Source organism: Nothobranchius furzeri, chromosome 4 (genome assembly GCF_043380555.1).
Source record: "Nothobranchius furzeri strain GRZ-AD chromosome 4, NfurGRZ-RIMD1, whole genome shotgun sequence".
Lineage (NCBI taxonomy): Eukaryota > Metazoa > Chordata > Actinopteri > Cyprinodontiformes > Nothobranchiidae > Nothobranchius > Nothobranchius furzeri.
In genome coordinates, this window is record NC_091744.1 from 87,727,067 (window position 1) to 87,741,136 (window position 14,070).

Consider the following 14,070-nt stretch of genomic DNA (forward strand, 5'->3'; position numbering starts at 1 on the left):
TGCTCTTAATTTAATGCGCTTTGTTTTCTTGAGAAATGGAGAAAGGGAAGGACCCTGATGGAGGAGACATGAGGACCAAACACAAGAAGGAAGTGAAGCTGAAAAGGCTGCATTCAGGTGCCGGAGGAGATCCCATCAAAAGCAGGTGGATGGTGTGCTTGTGAGGCAATGAAAATGAGTGATTGGGAACAAAACAATAATTTTTAACGTAATTTTTACCATTATTCTCTAATATCAGAACATCGAGTCCTCACATATTTGAAGTGCAGGAGCATCCCTGCTAATGTATGCTTATGATCTTGCTGCAGCACATCCAGCATCTGTTCACTATAGACATGAGCAAACATCAAAGCTAGTTTTGAATGGAAAATTGCCTTTCATGCTTTTGAAATGTGGAAACAAATTTGCTCTGTGTGTGTGTGTGTGTGTGTGTGTGTGTGTGTGTGTGTGTGTGTGTGTGTGTGTGTGTGTGTGTGTGTGTGTGTGTGATACATGCACGAATCACTGATAAAAATACGGGGACCAAATGTAAGAAACACCAACTGTAACAGAGCTGTCGGCTTCACCAGCTGAGCTGTCTGTCCGGCTGGTGGCACTGAGTGCATTCACTCGTTTCAGAGTACAGAGGATACTCCATCTTCATATGAATGAATTAATTTACTTTGATATCAGATGCGTTTATTGCCATGCATATGTGAGCAGATAAATGAATTTGGAGTGATCTGTCATTGGCCTGTGTAACTGATGAGCGCAGGGAGATGAATCAACACCTGTAAGCACTGCTAGCAGGAGGAGAGCTTTCTGTGACAGCTAGCCTCATAATGGCACACTGACTGAATTAGTGAATAAGGATTAGCTCAGGGAACTAATTTTCCTGAGCACGTGCCTGTTTCTGTAACTGTTCCATTGCCTTAGTCAGACAAGCACACTTTGGAATCAAAATGAAAGAACAAATACAACTGGGGAGTGATTGTTGGCCATGATGAATCCAGTTCCAAAGGATGGAAAGGTCAGACTAAAACGGAACGTGTTTGATGGCGTTTGGTGTTTTTACATTTTACAAAACTGCCAGACTAAATTCATCCTAACAAGGCAGAGACATGAATCTAAGATCCACTCACGTTACCTGTAAGTCGTCACTTGTAGCTCGAGTATCCGCACGACTTGTGTCTCTGCAGCTGCGGGGATTAGAGCAGCCATAGAAAAAGACCAAAGCATGTGAAATGTATAAATCTTATGGGACTTCTTTTATTCTTATACTACACTTTGTACCAATCCAAAAGAAGCTCACGTTTGGCATTCCTTCTTAGGACAAAAACCCGATTTTATGATCGACTTTTACTTCAGGTGTCTCTGGAGGATAAACTCTAGATATGTGCCATGGAGCTTGGATAAATGACAAACCCTGCTTGTTACTTTTCCCTTTTCTTTGACTAGCTGGATAGGTTTTTATTGGTAATGCCCTACAGCAAAAGTCATAATTGTAATTCTGGTTTCGGGTCAGACCAAAGAAGCAAACTCAAACCAACACATGCATATTAAAAACCCATACTTTAGACCTTGGACTGACAGTCTTTGACAGCACAGATGTCTCATAAAGCTTTTGACATAAATTATAGGATGTCTCAGAGTGAACTGGTGTAGATGTCTGCACTGAGTTCAGTTGTTCAGCATGGCTCCTGGATCCATCATCTTGGAATCACTTATCAGCTGCTGCGTGTCATGATCTCTTTCTCCGGTGTGATGTTTGTGTTTCAGTCTAATATTACCAGAGTTAGTTTAAGGTAGATCGTGGCGCTCTTTATCTAAAGACATCCTGGAGTGATTCGCCCACCTGAAGGGCATTTGCACCAACGTTTGTGAGGAAAACCTGGAAGAAAGCTGAGAGGCAGCCCTGTTGCTGTTTCATTTTATTATTTAGTTAGAAAATGGTGAAAATTTCCTTTTAGCTTGAGTTTATTTAATAGAATGTTTTGTATAGACTAATGAATCTAATCCTTTATGGCTTCCCATCTTGTCTCTACTGCTCAGCAGCTCGAAGACAACCAACTCCCAACAGCAGAGGGATAGATCCGAGTCTCCAGGGAAGGTAAAACACTACAATGTTAGCTCACAGCTGCTTCATGAATTGTTTCTCAGCACTAAACAGCAGTGAATGGGAAGAGCTGCAGCTTAAACCATACAAAGCATGTTTTTCTGTTTTCATCATCCTTCCACAACCAGAACACCATGAAACAAGAGCGTCTGTATGATTCTGAACAGCTGATCTGAGGCCAGCCCCACCCACCACCAACACTGATTCTCATTCCTGTCAGATTAATGCAACATTTCTAAAATGGGCCGAGATGTTAACTCTGGAGAAGCTGGAGACCAATGAGAGGATGTAAAATGCTTTCAGCTTCTCTTAAAGGCCTAAAATAACTGAACGTTTTGTGCTTCATGAGTTAAACTATTACAATAATTACATTAGACTGAATGTTTTGTTTTCTCAGGCCCAAATACAGACCCGTGTGGTTGTCCTCCGCTCGTTAATGTGTTGTCCTCCTTGTTCTGTAGGTCAGGACACTGAAGACCCAGGAGCCACTTATCAGCACCAGGTAGGATGTGGTTCCTGATGCCTGCTGATGCTATGCTATCAGCGGCTGCAACAATAAGCTGACACAAGATTAGGTTGCAGTTTGCCAACAGTCTTGTGTGTTTTCTTTCCCTCCTGAGGCGATGGAAATGGATTCCAGAGTTTTGAAGCCAAGGGGCCTCAGACAGAGGCATTAACGCGCTAAGCCGTCTCAGATAATTAATGTGTCTTTGCACTGAAGACAAATATCGTTATTGTGGTGAAGGTAACAAACGAGGAAGCATGGATGCCCAGCAGGAAGTTTCCTCGATGGCAGACTCCGGCCGCAGACCTGCTGCGTTAAATCTGTCTCACAGCGGTGCTTCTGGACAGCTGATCATGGATTATTTCCCAGATGTAGATTTAACCCAATGTGAAAGTGACATTTCCAAGGATATGCCAGCTGAAAACACTGCTCTGTTAAAGTTGTGTCTGTTAATGTTGCCCGTCAGGCCTCCTCCTGCTTAATGACTCGGACTGGTAGCGGTGCTGGTCGGCTGGAGCTGCAGAGAGGGGTGCTGCTGAGCTGGTGAAGAAACACAAGGCTATTAGAAGCACAAACCGTAAATGTCAATGGAACCATTGACCCGCCCTGCTTTGTATAGCGTTTTGTAGATTTTAGTCCGTGGTGCACTTCATCAGGAAATAAGTGACACGTTGCAGCAGATCCTCTTCTTTTGTCCTGAAATACATAAAAATCTGTAACTTTAACGACTTTGGGAGCGTTGGATGAATACTTCTGCGTCTTTATAGAGAAGAGCATTTGGACTTCTCCAAGGTTAAGACTATTGACGTGTTTGTAATTACCCCTGGAAGGGATGTGATTGTGGCACACTGACATTTGCTGGCTGGAAGTGGAGCTTCTGCATTTAGTCGTCACATTAGAAGTCCAGCGGCGCCTGATGGGAGCTGATGAGCCAAACCGTATGCAAAGGGAAGCTGCTGTAACTAATCTAGTCGATGTGGGTCTGTGTTGCCAGTGTACATAATGTCTAATGGGGCTCGTGTCTCCGTAAAGCATGGGTGTGAGGGAACAGCAGTAGCTGCTGACAGTGGACCTCTTACCAAAGACTGCTCTGCTTTGTGCCGTGTGAGGCCGGGCGGTCTGCAGCTAAACCGAGTTTGTGTGTGGGGCTTCAGTTCGACATGCCGAGGAAGAAAACTGCTTCAGCCGGGATTTTTAATTTATATTTTAGTGTGGTTGAAAAGATCAGGCATGATGCCTTCTGCACATACGGCAGGCAGTTTTCTACCACTGCAAAACCAGGATCTAATGATTCAGTTTAATGCCGTAGCTCATACACCTCGTGTAGCTAACCCTAAGACCGGACGGAGTCACGGAGCGGAAAATCTGATCATTCGGTCTGAAGCCGCCAGGGTCACTTTGTAACACAAAGGGACTTGTAAGTGGCTTTGGACAACAGCGTCTGCTAAACATAAACATCTTGGGCTCATGACTCCGCAGTGGTTAGGGTGCTTTTCATTTAGATCCAGTAAAACTATTCAGCTTTTGCCAAAGCTTACGTTACAAATATGCCCTACGGCCTTTGTAATCAGTGGCTAAACATGTTTTACTCATTACCTGTAGAGGAGCAGCTAACAAGGTCCAGTCCATGAATCCGGTGTGTTGCAGCAGGAAACGACTAAACCCCGCGGGGCAGAGGTCCTCCAGGGTTCGGGCCCCTGCTCGAGGGTTTTAATGAGTTAGAAAAAAAATCAAAACTCAGCTATTTATTGGCATTAGTGTCTGATTTCTTCATTTAGTCCATTTTCCTTCCCACTGAGCTCTTTCTGCAGGGGAAACCCGAGCTTGCAGTTTTATAATTGTGTTTTAATTCTTCCCGATGCTTCCTAGATGCTGTAATTGTGTCATTATCATTACTGTTTAATACCGTTTCTTATTACCACAATCATGACGGATTACTTGTGGTCAGTAAACTGTTGTTCCACGTAGAAGCATCATTTTTAGCCCTACTCTGAGCCGCCACTCAGCTAGCAGCCATAATAAAAGACCCATTAAGTCTCTTCCATACGCCTGATTATTAGCTTTTTAACTCTGGGCTCATTTAAAATTAAATAATCAAGTCAGATAAAAAAAAGAAAAACATGCAAACCTAAAATGTTTGTTTTACAATATTTATTCAGGGTCTCAAAGGAGTCGGATAATAAAATGTTACCGTTCTAACGTGAAACTGGATTTTAAAAGTCTAGCTGCCATCTTTCCAAAACGTCGAGGCTAAAGCTGCTTTATAAACAATGAAAGGAACATTTTTACTCGTAACATAAATGCACATTTGACCAGAAGAGGCTAATCTTTGTGTGATTTAGTGGATCATTGAAACCGGAGCCAGAAGAGGACGACTTCACTTCAAACTCTGCAGGTGTGAAAAGAAAAAGGATTAAAGATGAACTGTTGGAAGAGACTCCGATGTAAGTCCCAGCAGGTTAGCAGCCTGAAAATGAAAGGTGTGGAACATTGTTACTGATTATTTCTGATTACAATCAGTCTGCTGCATTAGCGTCTGATAGAAGATAGTCTCCTACACCTATCTCCTGCATTAGCGTCTGATAGAAGATAGTCTCCTACACCTATCTCCTGCATTAGCGTCTGATAGAAGATAGTCTCCTACACCTATCTCCTGCATTAGCGTCTGATAGAAGATAGTCTCCTACACCTATCTCCTGCATTAGCGTCTGATAGAAGATAGTCTCCTACACCTATCTCCTGCATTAGCGTCTGATAGAAGATAGTCTCCTACACCTATCTCCTGCATTAGCGTCTGATAGAAGATAGTCTCCTACACCTATCTCCTGCATTAGCGTCTGATAGAAGATAGTCTCCTACACCTATCTCCTGCATTAGCGTCTGATAGAAGATAGTCTCCTACACCTATCTCCTGCATTAGCGTCTGATAGAAGATAGTCTCCTACACCTATCTCCTGCATTAGCGTCTGATAGAAGATAGTCTCCTACACCTATCTCCTGCATTAGCGTCTGATAGAAGATAGTCTCCTGCACCTATCTCCTGCATTAGCGTCTGATAGAAGATAGTCTCCTGCACCTATCTCCTGCAGCAGCGTCTGATAGAAGATAGTCTCCTACACCTATCTCCTGCAGCAGCGTCTGATAGAAGATAGTCTCCTGCACCTATCTCCTGCAGCAGCGTCTGATAGAAGATAGTCTCCTACACCTATCTCCTGCATTAGCGTCTGATAGAAGATAGTCTCCTACACCTATCTCCTGCATTAGCGTCTGATAGAAGATAGTCTCCTACACCTATCTCCTGCATTAGCATCTGATAGAAGATAGTCTCCTACACCTATCTCCTGCATTAGCGTCTGATAGAAGATAGTCTCCTACACCTATCTCCTGCATTAGCGTCTGATAGAAGATAGTCTCCTACACCTATCTCCTGCATTAGCGTCTGATAGAAGATAGTCTCTTACACCTATCTCCTGCATTAGCATCTGATAGAAGATAGTCTCCTACACCCATCTCCTGCATTAGCGTCTGATAGAAGATAGTCTCCTACACCCATCTCCTGCATTAGCGTCTGATAGAAGATAGTCTCCTACACCTATCTCCTGCATTAGCGTCTGATAGAAGATAGTCTCCTACACCCATCTCCTGCATTAGCGTCTGATAGAAGATAGTCTCCTGCACCTATCTCCTGCATTAGCGTCTGATAGAAGATAGTCTCCTACACCTATCTCCTGCATTAGCGTCTGATAGAAGATAGTCTCCTACACCTATCTCCTGCATTAGCGTCTGATAGAAGATAGTCTCCTACACCTATCTCCTGCATTAGCGTCTGATAGAAGATAGTCTCCTACACCTATCTCCTGCATTAGCGTCTGATAGAAGATAGTCTCCTACACCTATCTCCTGCATTAGCGTCTGATAGAAGATAGTCTCCTACACCTATCTCCTGCAGCAGCGTCTGATAGAAGATAGTCTCCTACACCTATCTCCTGCATTAGCGTCTGATAGAAGATAGTCTCTTACACCTATCTCCTGCATTAGCGTCTGATAGAAGATAGTCTCCTACACCTATCTCCTGCATTAGCGTCTGATAGAAGATAGTCTCCTGCACCTATCTCCTGCAGCAGCGTCTGATAGAAGATAGTCTCCTACACCTATCTCCTGCATTAGCGTCTGATAGAAGATAGTCTCCTGCACCTATCTCCTGCAGCAGCGTCTGATAGAAGATAGTCTCCTACACCTATCTCCTGCAGCAGCGTCTGATAGAAGATAGTCTCCTACACCTATCTCCTGCATTAGTGTCTGATAGAAGATAGTCTCCTGCACCTATCTCCTGCAGCAGCGTCTGATAGAAGATAGTCTCCTGCACCTATCTCCTGCATTAGCGTCTGATAGAAGATAGTCTCCTGCACCTATCTCCTGCAGCAGCTTCTGATAGAAGATAGTCTCCTACACCTATCTCCTGCATTAGTGTCTGATAGAAAACAGACGGTGAAACTCTAGGATAGAAAATCCTGACAGATCTACGCCACGCTGTCACTAACATTCATGGACTCACCCATCGCGGCTCACGACGGGGAACGCTGTTGTTGGGTTAAAGTCCAGGAAACGGCACAGAACATCTCGGATAGTAGAAGCTAACCGTTAGCATTAGCAACTCCACCACACAGAGTACATCTAACAAGGCATTCCTGCTAGAGACCACTAGAAACAAGTGTTCCACACCTTTAACGTTACATATTACACACTTTAGTATAAACACTTTTTCTGCAGATGGCTTCATTCATATACTTTTATACTTATTCACAGCAGGAAAAGTAGAAGTAAGAAACACAGCAATGATGGAGACAGTGAAGGAAGTCAGAACAAGAAGGCAAAAAGGCAAACTAAAAAGGTAAAACTCCTCTTTTTCCATCTGGAGCACTCGTTAGACAAAGTGGATTTCTGAAAGTGCAGGTCACAGTCGGAGTGTTTGGATCCACATCTTAAGTGCTTATCTCTGGCAGGCGGTGAAGAAGGAGGAAGGAGAGCATCCGGTCTCAAAAAAAGTCAAGAGGACAAAGGAGGAGATTGAGGAAGCAAGACAGCTGAAGATGAAGAAGAAGGAGGAGGAGGAGCAGAATCGTTGGAGATGGTGAGAGAACGCTGCCCTTTTCATCTTGCATCGACGCACCTCCACCATCTTTTTCATCATGCTGCTTTCTGTCAGGTGGGAGGAGAAGAAGTATGAAGATGGGGTGAAATGGATGTCCTTGGAACACAACGGGCCCTACTTCCCTCCCGAGTACCAGCCTCTTCCTGATGACGTTAGCTTCTACTACAATGGTCTGTTATGTCACAAGTCTCATCACAATCGACTCGGTGCAAAAAGTGTTTACATACGCTTTATTTTCACCTCCTTTTCCTGTTCAGCCTCTTGGTGATGTGAGTTTCACACCAGTGGGTCTAACGTGTAATCTGTGACTCTAGGGACTAACGTAGACTCCTCTAGACCACGGTGGGTTAGGGTTGGGTCCTAACCCTGTGATAACATGGGGTCTAAACCAGACACGACCATCTCTGAACGTATGTAAATGTATTAAAACAGGCCCATGGAGGTACCGTGCTCTAAAACCCGTAAAAATACCACAAATCCCAGAATGCACCGCTGTGCCCAGTCGATGCCATTCACCCTTCAGCTCCTATGGACGTCAGGAAGGTCTCGGATGAGAGGTGGAGTCTGCTGCTGCTGTAGCTTGAAACTGTTCCTGGTGCCGGGTTCACCCGGCAGCTCGCTGCTGGCTGAGCTGAGAAAACGAGGCTTGGACCTCCGTAATCTGGTTTTTATCAGAGCTGCTGATGGTCCGCTTCACTTTACTTTTCTTTCCCCTTTTCAAGTTTCTCCTAAAAGGTTGAAAGCCGACCATTTTGGAGTCTCCATTGTTGGAGTTTTAACGGTTTTAAAAACCTCTGGTTGGATATTTTTCATTAGGAATGATCAGTAAGCAACCGTGACAGCAGACATGTTTAATCTCCCGTTAACAACGATGACAAATGGGCCGTATCGTTCTAACAAATACTTAATTGTCCTCTAAAAGTATTTGTTCAGACTTCACATGAAGGAATTTGTCTCCAGTAAATATTACCGATGTCCACTTTCCTCTTGGACCCAGTCAGTAGCGGCTCGGTCGTGAGGGCAGCGTATCGAGTACGGCATCCCAGACAGCCGGTTGCTTTTGTCTCCAGTAAAATGAAATATGACACTCGTGGTCTAAATGGTATTTTTAATGTTGTCGGTTCTTTACAAAAGGGCCTAAAAGCGACACAAACGGTTTAGGAAATTCACGTTTTTCACATCCAGGTCATGTTTGGCCGTGTTGGTCTGTGATGAAACTGCTCACTCTTCACACACCATAATAATGAAAGCAAGGCATTTGTCAGTAAACCTTAGTGTTGGTGTGTGTAGGCTGGACTGGCTCCCTAACTAGTTCTGGGAGTTCTGGAACTTTTCCGGTTCCCAATGCAACCCTTTCATCTCAGGAGAAACGCCATCAAACAGGAAACAGTTTCTGTTGCAGCAGTTCAAGAAAAGCTAGTTTCAGCTTTCACTTCCATCCATAAACAGAGCTAAAGAAGAATGTTTCCTTTAATTCGTGATGGATGTTTTTGTTTAGCAGAGTTAGCCGCGAGTTGTTTAAAGAGAAATAGAGTCTAGGATAGTTAGAGTACCCTTAATCAGTCACACACACACACACACACACACGCACACGCACACGCACACACACACGCCCGTTGGACCTTTAGGATGCCAGACGTGTGTTGGGTGAAACACTGATTGATGACTGATTGTTTTTGCGTGGGTTAGCAGTCTGACCACAGTGCTGTCTAACGGGAGCTGGTCTGATCTGTTCATTCCTGTGCGTGCGTGCGTGCGTGCACTTGTTTGTGCAGCTCGTCGGTAGCAGTGGGCTTGAATGTAGATATCTGTCCTTGTCTTAGAACGTACCTGTACAAATACACGGATTAGTCGGGCGGCCCTCTGGAGGAGCTGGGAAGGAGGTGCTGCATGCTGGCTCTTCATCAAACCTCGAGCTTCCAAAGGCTTATGTGGGATTGGGAACGAGACATCTTGATAAGCGTGGGATATGACAATAAGGCCGTAAAGAACTGACAAAGCCGAGGCCGTTAGTGTGTCATCTTGTCAAACTAAGTAAAAACGCAGTAAGATGCAGGTTTTCTGTTTTTGTGCAGGTAAGAAGGTGAAACTGAGCCTGGCTGCAGAGGAGGTGGCGCTTTTCTTTGCTCAGATGTTGGACCATGAGTACACAACAAAGCAGGTGTTTCGGGAGAACTTCTTTAAAGACTGGAGGAAGGTAAATCCTAACTATAGATGAATCGTTTGTGTTTGGCTCAGCTGATCCACGGTGGACTCCAAATTCAAGTCAGAATAAGTAGCATCGCATATATTCAGGCGTCTGCAGAAATGTTCTGTCAGAACACACAAGTCTAGTTATTAACTGTCTGCGTCCCATCCCAGCGGAGTTTGTTTCAGAGAGAAGGATATACATGTGTAAGTACAGGATGAGTGTGTGGCTGTGACATGGACATGCTCGTTGGTGTCTGTCACCATGTCCTCGCTGTAGAGGACACAATACGCCAAGCCTCAAGGCATATCATGCAGAATTAATTTTGCGCTGCTTAGTGCTCAATGCTCTTGAAAATAGGATTTATGTGAAAGCATTGATATGCTAATCCAGACAACTAGCTTCCCTGCATATGAACAAATCCAATTATTCTGTTTTATTATAGGCGGGAAAAGCCTCCTCGCTCCACTGCCCTCAGTGCCCGTCCACTGTCTGGTGTCATTCATGCTTAGGCATGCTGACTGGTGCTTGTCCACACACTCGGCATATTCAGAGGCGTGTGTGTGTGTGTGTGTGTGTGCGTGCGTGCGTGTGTGTGTGTGTGTGTGTGTGTGTGTGTACACAGATGTTTGTTTTTGCGTCTCATTTCCATTTAGCAGATAAGGAGATGAATCAAGACTCTTCTGAACAACTTGATTCGTGACGTTTTACTGTTGATATTCCGGATGGATGGTCTATCTGACGAGTCCTCCTTAAATGATAGCTAGTTTGCGTCTGATTGGTTAGCCTCGGGCAGCTGCTGTAGCTGTGAGTGGAGTCGATACGGTCAGATGATGCCAGTCTGGTCAGCAGAATCACACCCTTCCTTCCCACTGCTGGGAAATCCGCCTTTTCTGCTCATATGTGACTCAAATAGTTTGTTTTTTTGCCATTCTGAGGATCAAAAATCAGATCATTGTTTTACTCCATAAATCACACCTGGGCCACTTGGGTGAGTCGCGTTCCTTCTGACATTCAGGTCATTAAAGGTAACCGATGGCAGAATGATGGCGTGTAACAGCGAATCATGCAGACCGTTGTAAGTCACGTGATGCCACATGTTCACATGCAGGTCCCATCGAGAAGATGGCCATCACTGACCTTTGTTTCACATAGCCGTGCTTTTGTCCTGAAGGTCAAAGGTCATCAAATGATAAATGGCTGCATTTGTATAACGCCTTTATGAGTCAGGACTCCAAAGTGCTTTACACTAGCCATTCACAGGCTGGTGGTGATGAGCTACATCCAAGCTACAGCTGCCCTGAGGCTCACTGAGAGAGCCCCTTCGGCCACCTCCAGCAGGCAAGCCCAGGGAAGTGTCTTGCCCAAGGACACGTTGGCTGGCATCGACAGAGCCTGGGTGTGAACTGGCATCCCGTTCGGTTACAGGGTGAACTCCTGACCCTGAGCTGGATCTACTCGAGGTTTTCAGCATTAGAAACGTGCCGGAGGTGTCCGTCACCGCTGTGATCCCAAACTCTGACATTAGACAAATACGGTCAAACTCATCTGCTCCCTGGGCTCCACTGGGAAAAACCTTCAAACAGAATTTGTGCTCGTTTTCCGTCACCTCCACCTGAATATGATCTCTGATTCCCGGTTTGAATATTCCACACAGGAAAGTACAGAATTCCTGTGAAGGAATTGTCTTGTATTGAACTTCCAGCATTATCCAGCATCAGTAGCTGCTTTGAACAGGTGTGTATTCACGTCCATGATGCAAGCTTTCAGATGAATCAGTGAGACGTCCTTTTCCTGTCCAGGAGATGACCGCTGAGGAGAGATCCCTAATCCAACACCTTGAAAAGTGTGACTTTGGAGAACTCCACAACCTGCATAAAGCCAAAGTGGAGGCGAGGAAGAACATGAGCAAGGAAGAGAAACAGGTACTCTCTCTCTCTCTCTGTGTGCTGGTGTCTAACGAGTGCTCTTGTGACCGTTATCTGTACTTTTCATATCGGCTGCAGGCTTTAAAGGAAGCCAATCAGAAGATTACGGATGAGTACGGCTACTGTCTGCTGGATCGGCACAAAGAACGAATTGGAAACTTTAAGATCGAGCCTCCGGGTCTGTTCCGAGGAAGAGGAGAGCATCCCAAACAGGGAATGCTGAAGAAAAGGGTCCAACCTGAGGATGTCATCATCAACTGCAGCAAGTGAGGAGGAGGACCGCTCCACGAAACAAACAATGCCTTAAATCCCCATTTCAGAGCAGCTTTTACAAACGTCTGAGTGTCCCAGAAAACCAGGCACGTGTGCGGGATTTACATGGAAGCACTGTCTGACTCAGGCTGCTCGCTCTAAGTGAGAAGTTCTGCTGATGAAGTTATTACCTGAGACTGGTTGGTTGTTCTTCCACCCAAGGGCGTAGGAACCGGGGGGGATGGGGGGGACGTGTCCCCTTCAATATTGGACAAACGCGCATTTTTCCCCCCCCAATAACATGGAGAAGAAAAAAATAGATTTTAAATTATTAGACTCGTGAGCTTTTATTTTGAAAGACACCGCAGACTTCTCACCGACACAGCCCCTCCCCTCAGGGAGTCAGACAGGCTTGCTGAGGGAAGCGGGAGTCGGAGCCGGGACAGCAGCAGCTCAGCGAGTTCTTCTCATGGGCAACAAAAGAAAGAAAGGAAATGTGAGTCGGTAATAATTTAGTCCAAGAGGATAATTGTATTTCTGGTCAAACGTTAGACTGGCTGACTAACGGAAACATCTTGCTAGGCAGCATTAAACATTAAACAACACTACTAGTCAACAAAAAATGGCGAATTTGACACGATTTTACAGTAACAGACAAAAACCATTTGACACGAAATAAGTAAAGTAGAATCTCCACATAAAAATGGAGTTTGTATGTGATTGTTGCTTGTTTGTGACATTCTCATCACATTTTGTTTTTAAACCGTATTCATGTCACTTTTTTCATATGAGAGACCAGAGGAAGTTCAGCAGGAAAATGATGAAGGTGAGACAGGCAGAGCCAGACCTGCTGAGGGTGAGACAGGCAGCGCCAGACCTGCTGAGGGTGAGACAGGCAGCGCCAGACCTGCTGAGGGTGAGACAGGCAGCGCCAGACCTGCTGAGGGTGAGACAGGCAGCGCCAGACCTGCTGAGGGTGAGACAGGCAGCGCCAGACCTGCTGAGGGTGAGACTGGAAGAGCCAGACCAGCTGAGGGTGAGACTGGGAGAGCCAGACCAGCTGAGGGTGAGACAGACCAGCTGAGGGTGAGACTGGGAGAGCCAGACCAGCTGAGGGTGAAACTGGGAGAGCCAGACCAGCTGAGGGTGAGACAGGGAGAGCCAGACCAGCTGAGGGTGAGACTGGGAGCGCCAGACCTGCTGAGGGTGAGACTGGGAGAGCCAGACCAGCTGAGGGTGAGACTGGGAGCGCCAGACCTGCTGAGGGTGAGACTGGGAGCGCCAGACCTGCTGAGGGTGAGACTGGGAGCGCCAGACCAGCTGAGGGTGAGACTGGGAGCGCCAGACCAGCTGAGGGTGAGACTGGGAGCGCCAGACCTGCTGAGGGTGAGACAGGGAGCACCAGACCTGCTGAGGGTGAGACAGGCAGCGCCAGACCTGCTGAGGGTGAGACAGGCAGCGCCAGACCTGCTGAGGGTGAGACAGGCAGCGCCAGACCTGCTGAGGGTGAGACTGGAAGAGCCAGACCAGCTGAGGGTGAGACTGGGAGAGCCAGACCAGCTGAGGGTGAGACAGACCAGCTGAGGGTGAGACTGGGAGAGCCAGACCAGCTGAGGGTGAGACAGGGAGAGCCAGACCAGCTGAGGGTGAGACTGGGAGCGCCAGACCTGCTGAGGGTGAGACTGGGAGAGCCAGACCAGCTGAGGGTGAGACTGGGAGCGCCAGACCTGCTGAGGGTGAGACTGGGAGCGCCAGACCTGCTGAGGGTGAGACTGGGAGCGCCAGACCTGCTGAGGGTGAGACAGGGAGCACCAGACCTGCTGAGGTGCAGGTAGGTGCTACAGTGAAGAGTGAGATGGTTTTAGGTGGCTGATGAGAGGAAGATTTGGATGTGATAATAAGTGAACACAGTTACATTTATGTAATCCCATTACAAGCAGGGCTGGGCAG

The 14,070-nt window shown here is 46.2% G+C and overlaps 1 protein-coding gene across 4 annotated transcripts in view; it reads left to right on the plus strand.

Annotated features, from left to right (window-relative positions):
- The window catches only part of zgc:173742 (DNA topoisomerase I, mitochondrial), a 31,844-nt gene that overhangs the window by 2,047 nt on the left and 15,727 nt on the right, over positions 1 to 14,070 (plus strand). For 2 of the 4 annotated variants that reach the window (XM_070550587.1, XM_070550588.1), the window contains exons 2-11: positions 34 to 145; positions 2,032 to 2,089; positions 2,557 to 2,597; positions 4,943 to 5,044; positions 7,407 to 7,491; positions 7,604 to 7,731; positions 7,807 to 7,922; positions 9,828 to 9,949; positions 11,743 to 11,865; positions 11,947 to 12,134. In XM_070550587.1, coding sequence (XP_070406688.1) covers positions 36 to 145; positions 2,032 to 2,089; positions 2,557 to 2,597; positions 4,943 to 5,044; positions 7,407 to 7,491; positions 7,604 to 7,731; positions 7,807 to 7,922; positions 9,828 to 9,949; positions 11,743 to 11,865; positions 11,947 to 12,134 — 1,073 coding nt within the window. In that variant the 5' untranslated portion in view covers positions 34 to 35. The remainder of the gene's footprint in view (positions 1 to 33; positions 146 to 2,031; positions 2,090 to 2,556; positions 2,598 to 4,942; positions 5,045 to 7,406; positions 7,492 to 7,603; positions 7,732 to 7,806; positions 7,923 to 9,827; positions 9,950 to 11,742; positions 11,866 to 11,946; positions 12,135 to 14,070) is intronic. The other 2 variants (XM_070550590.1, XM_070550589.1) reach the window with 2 other exon arrangements.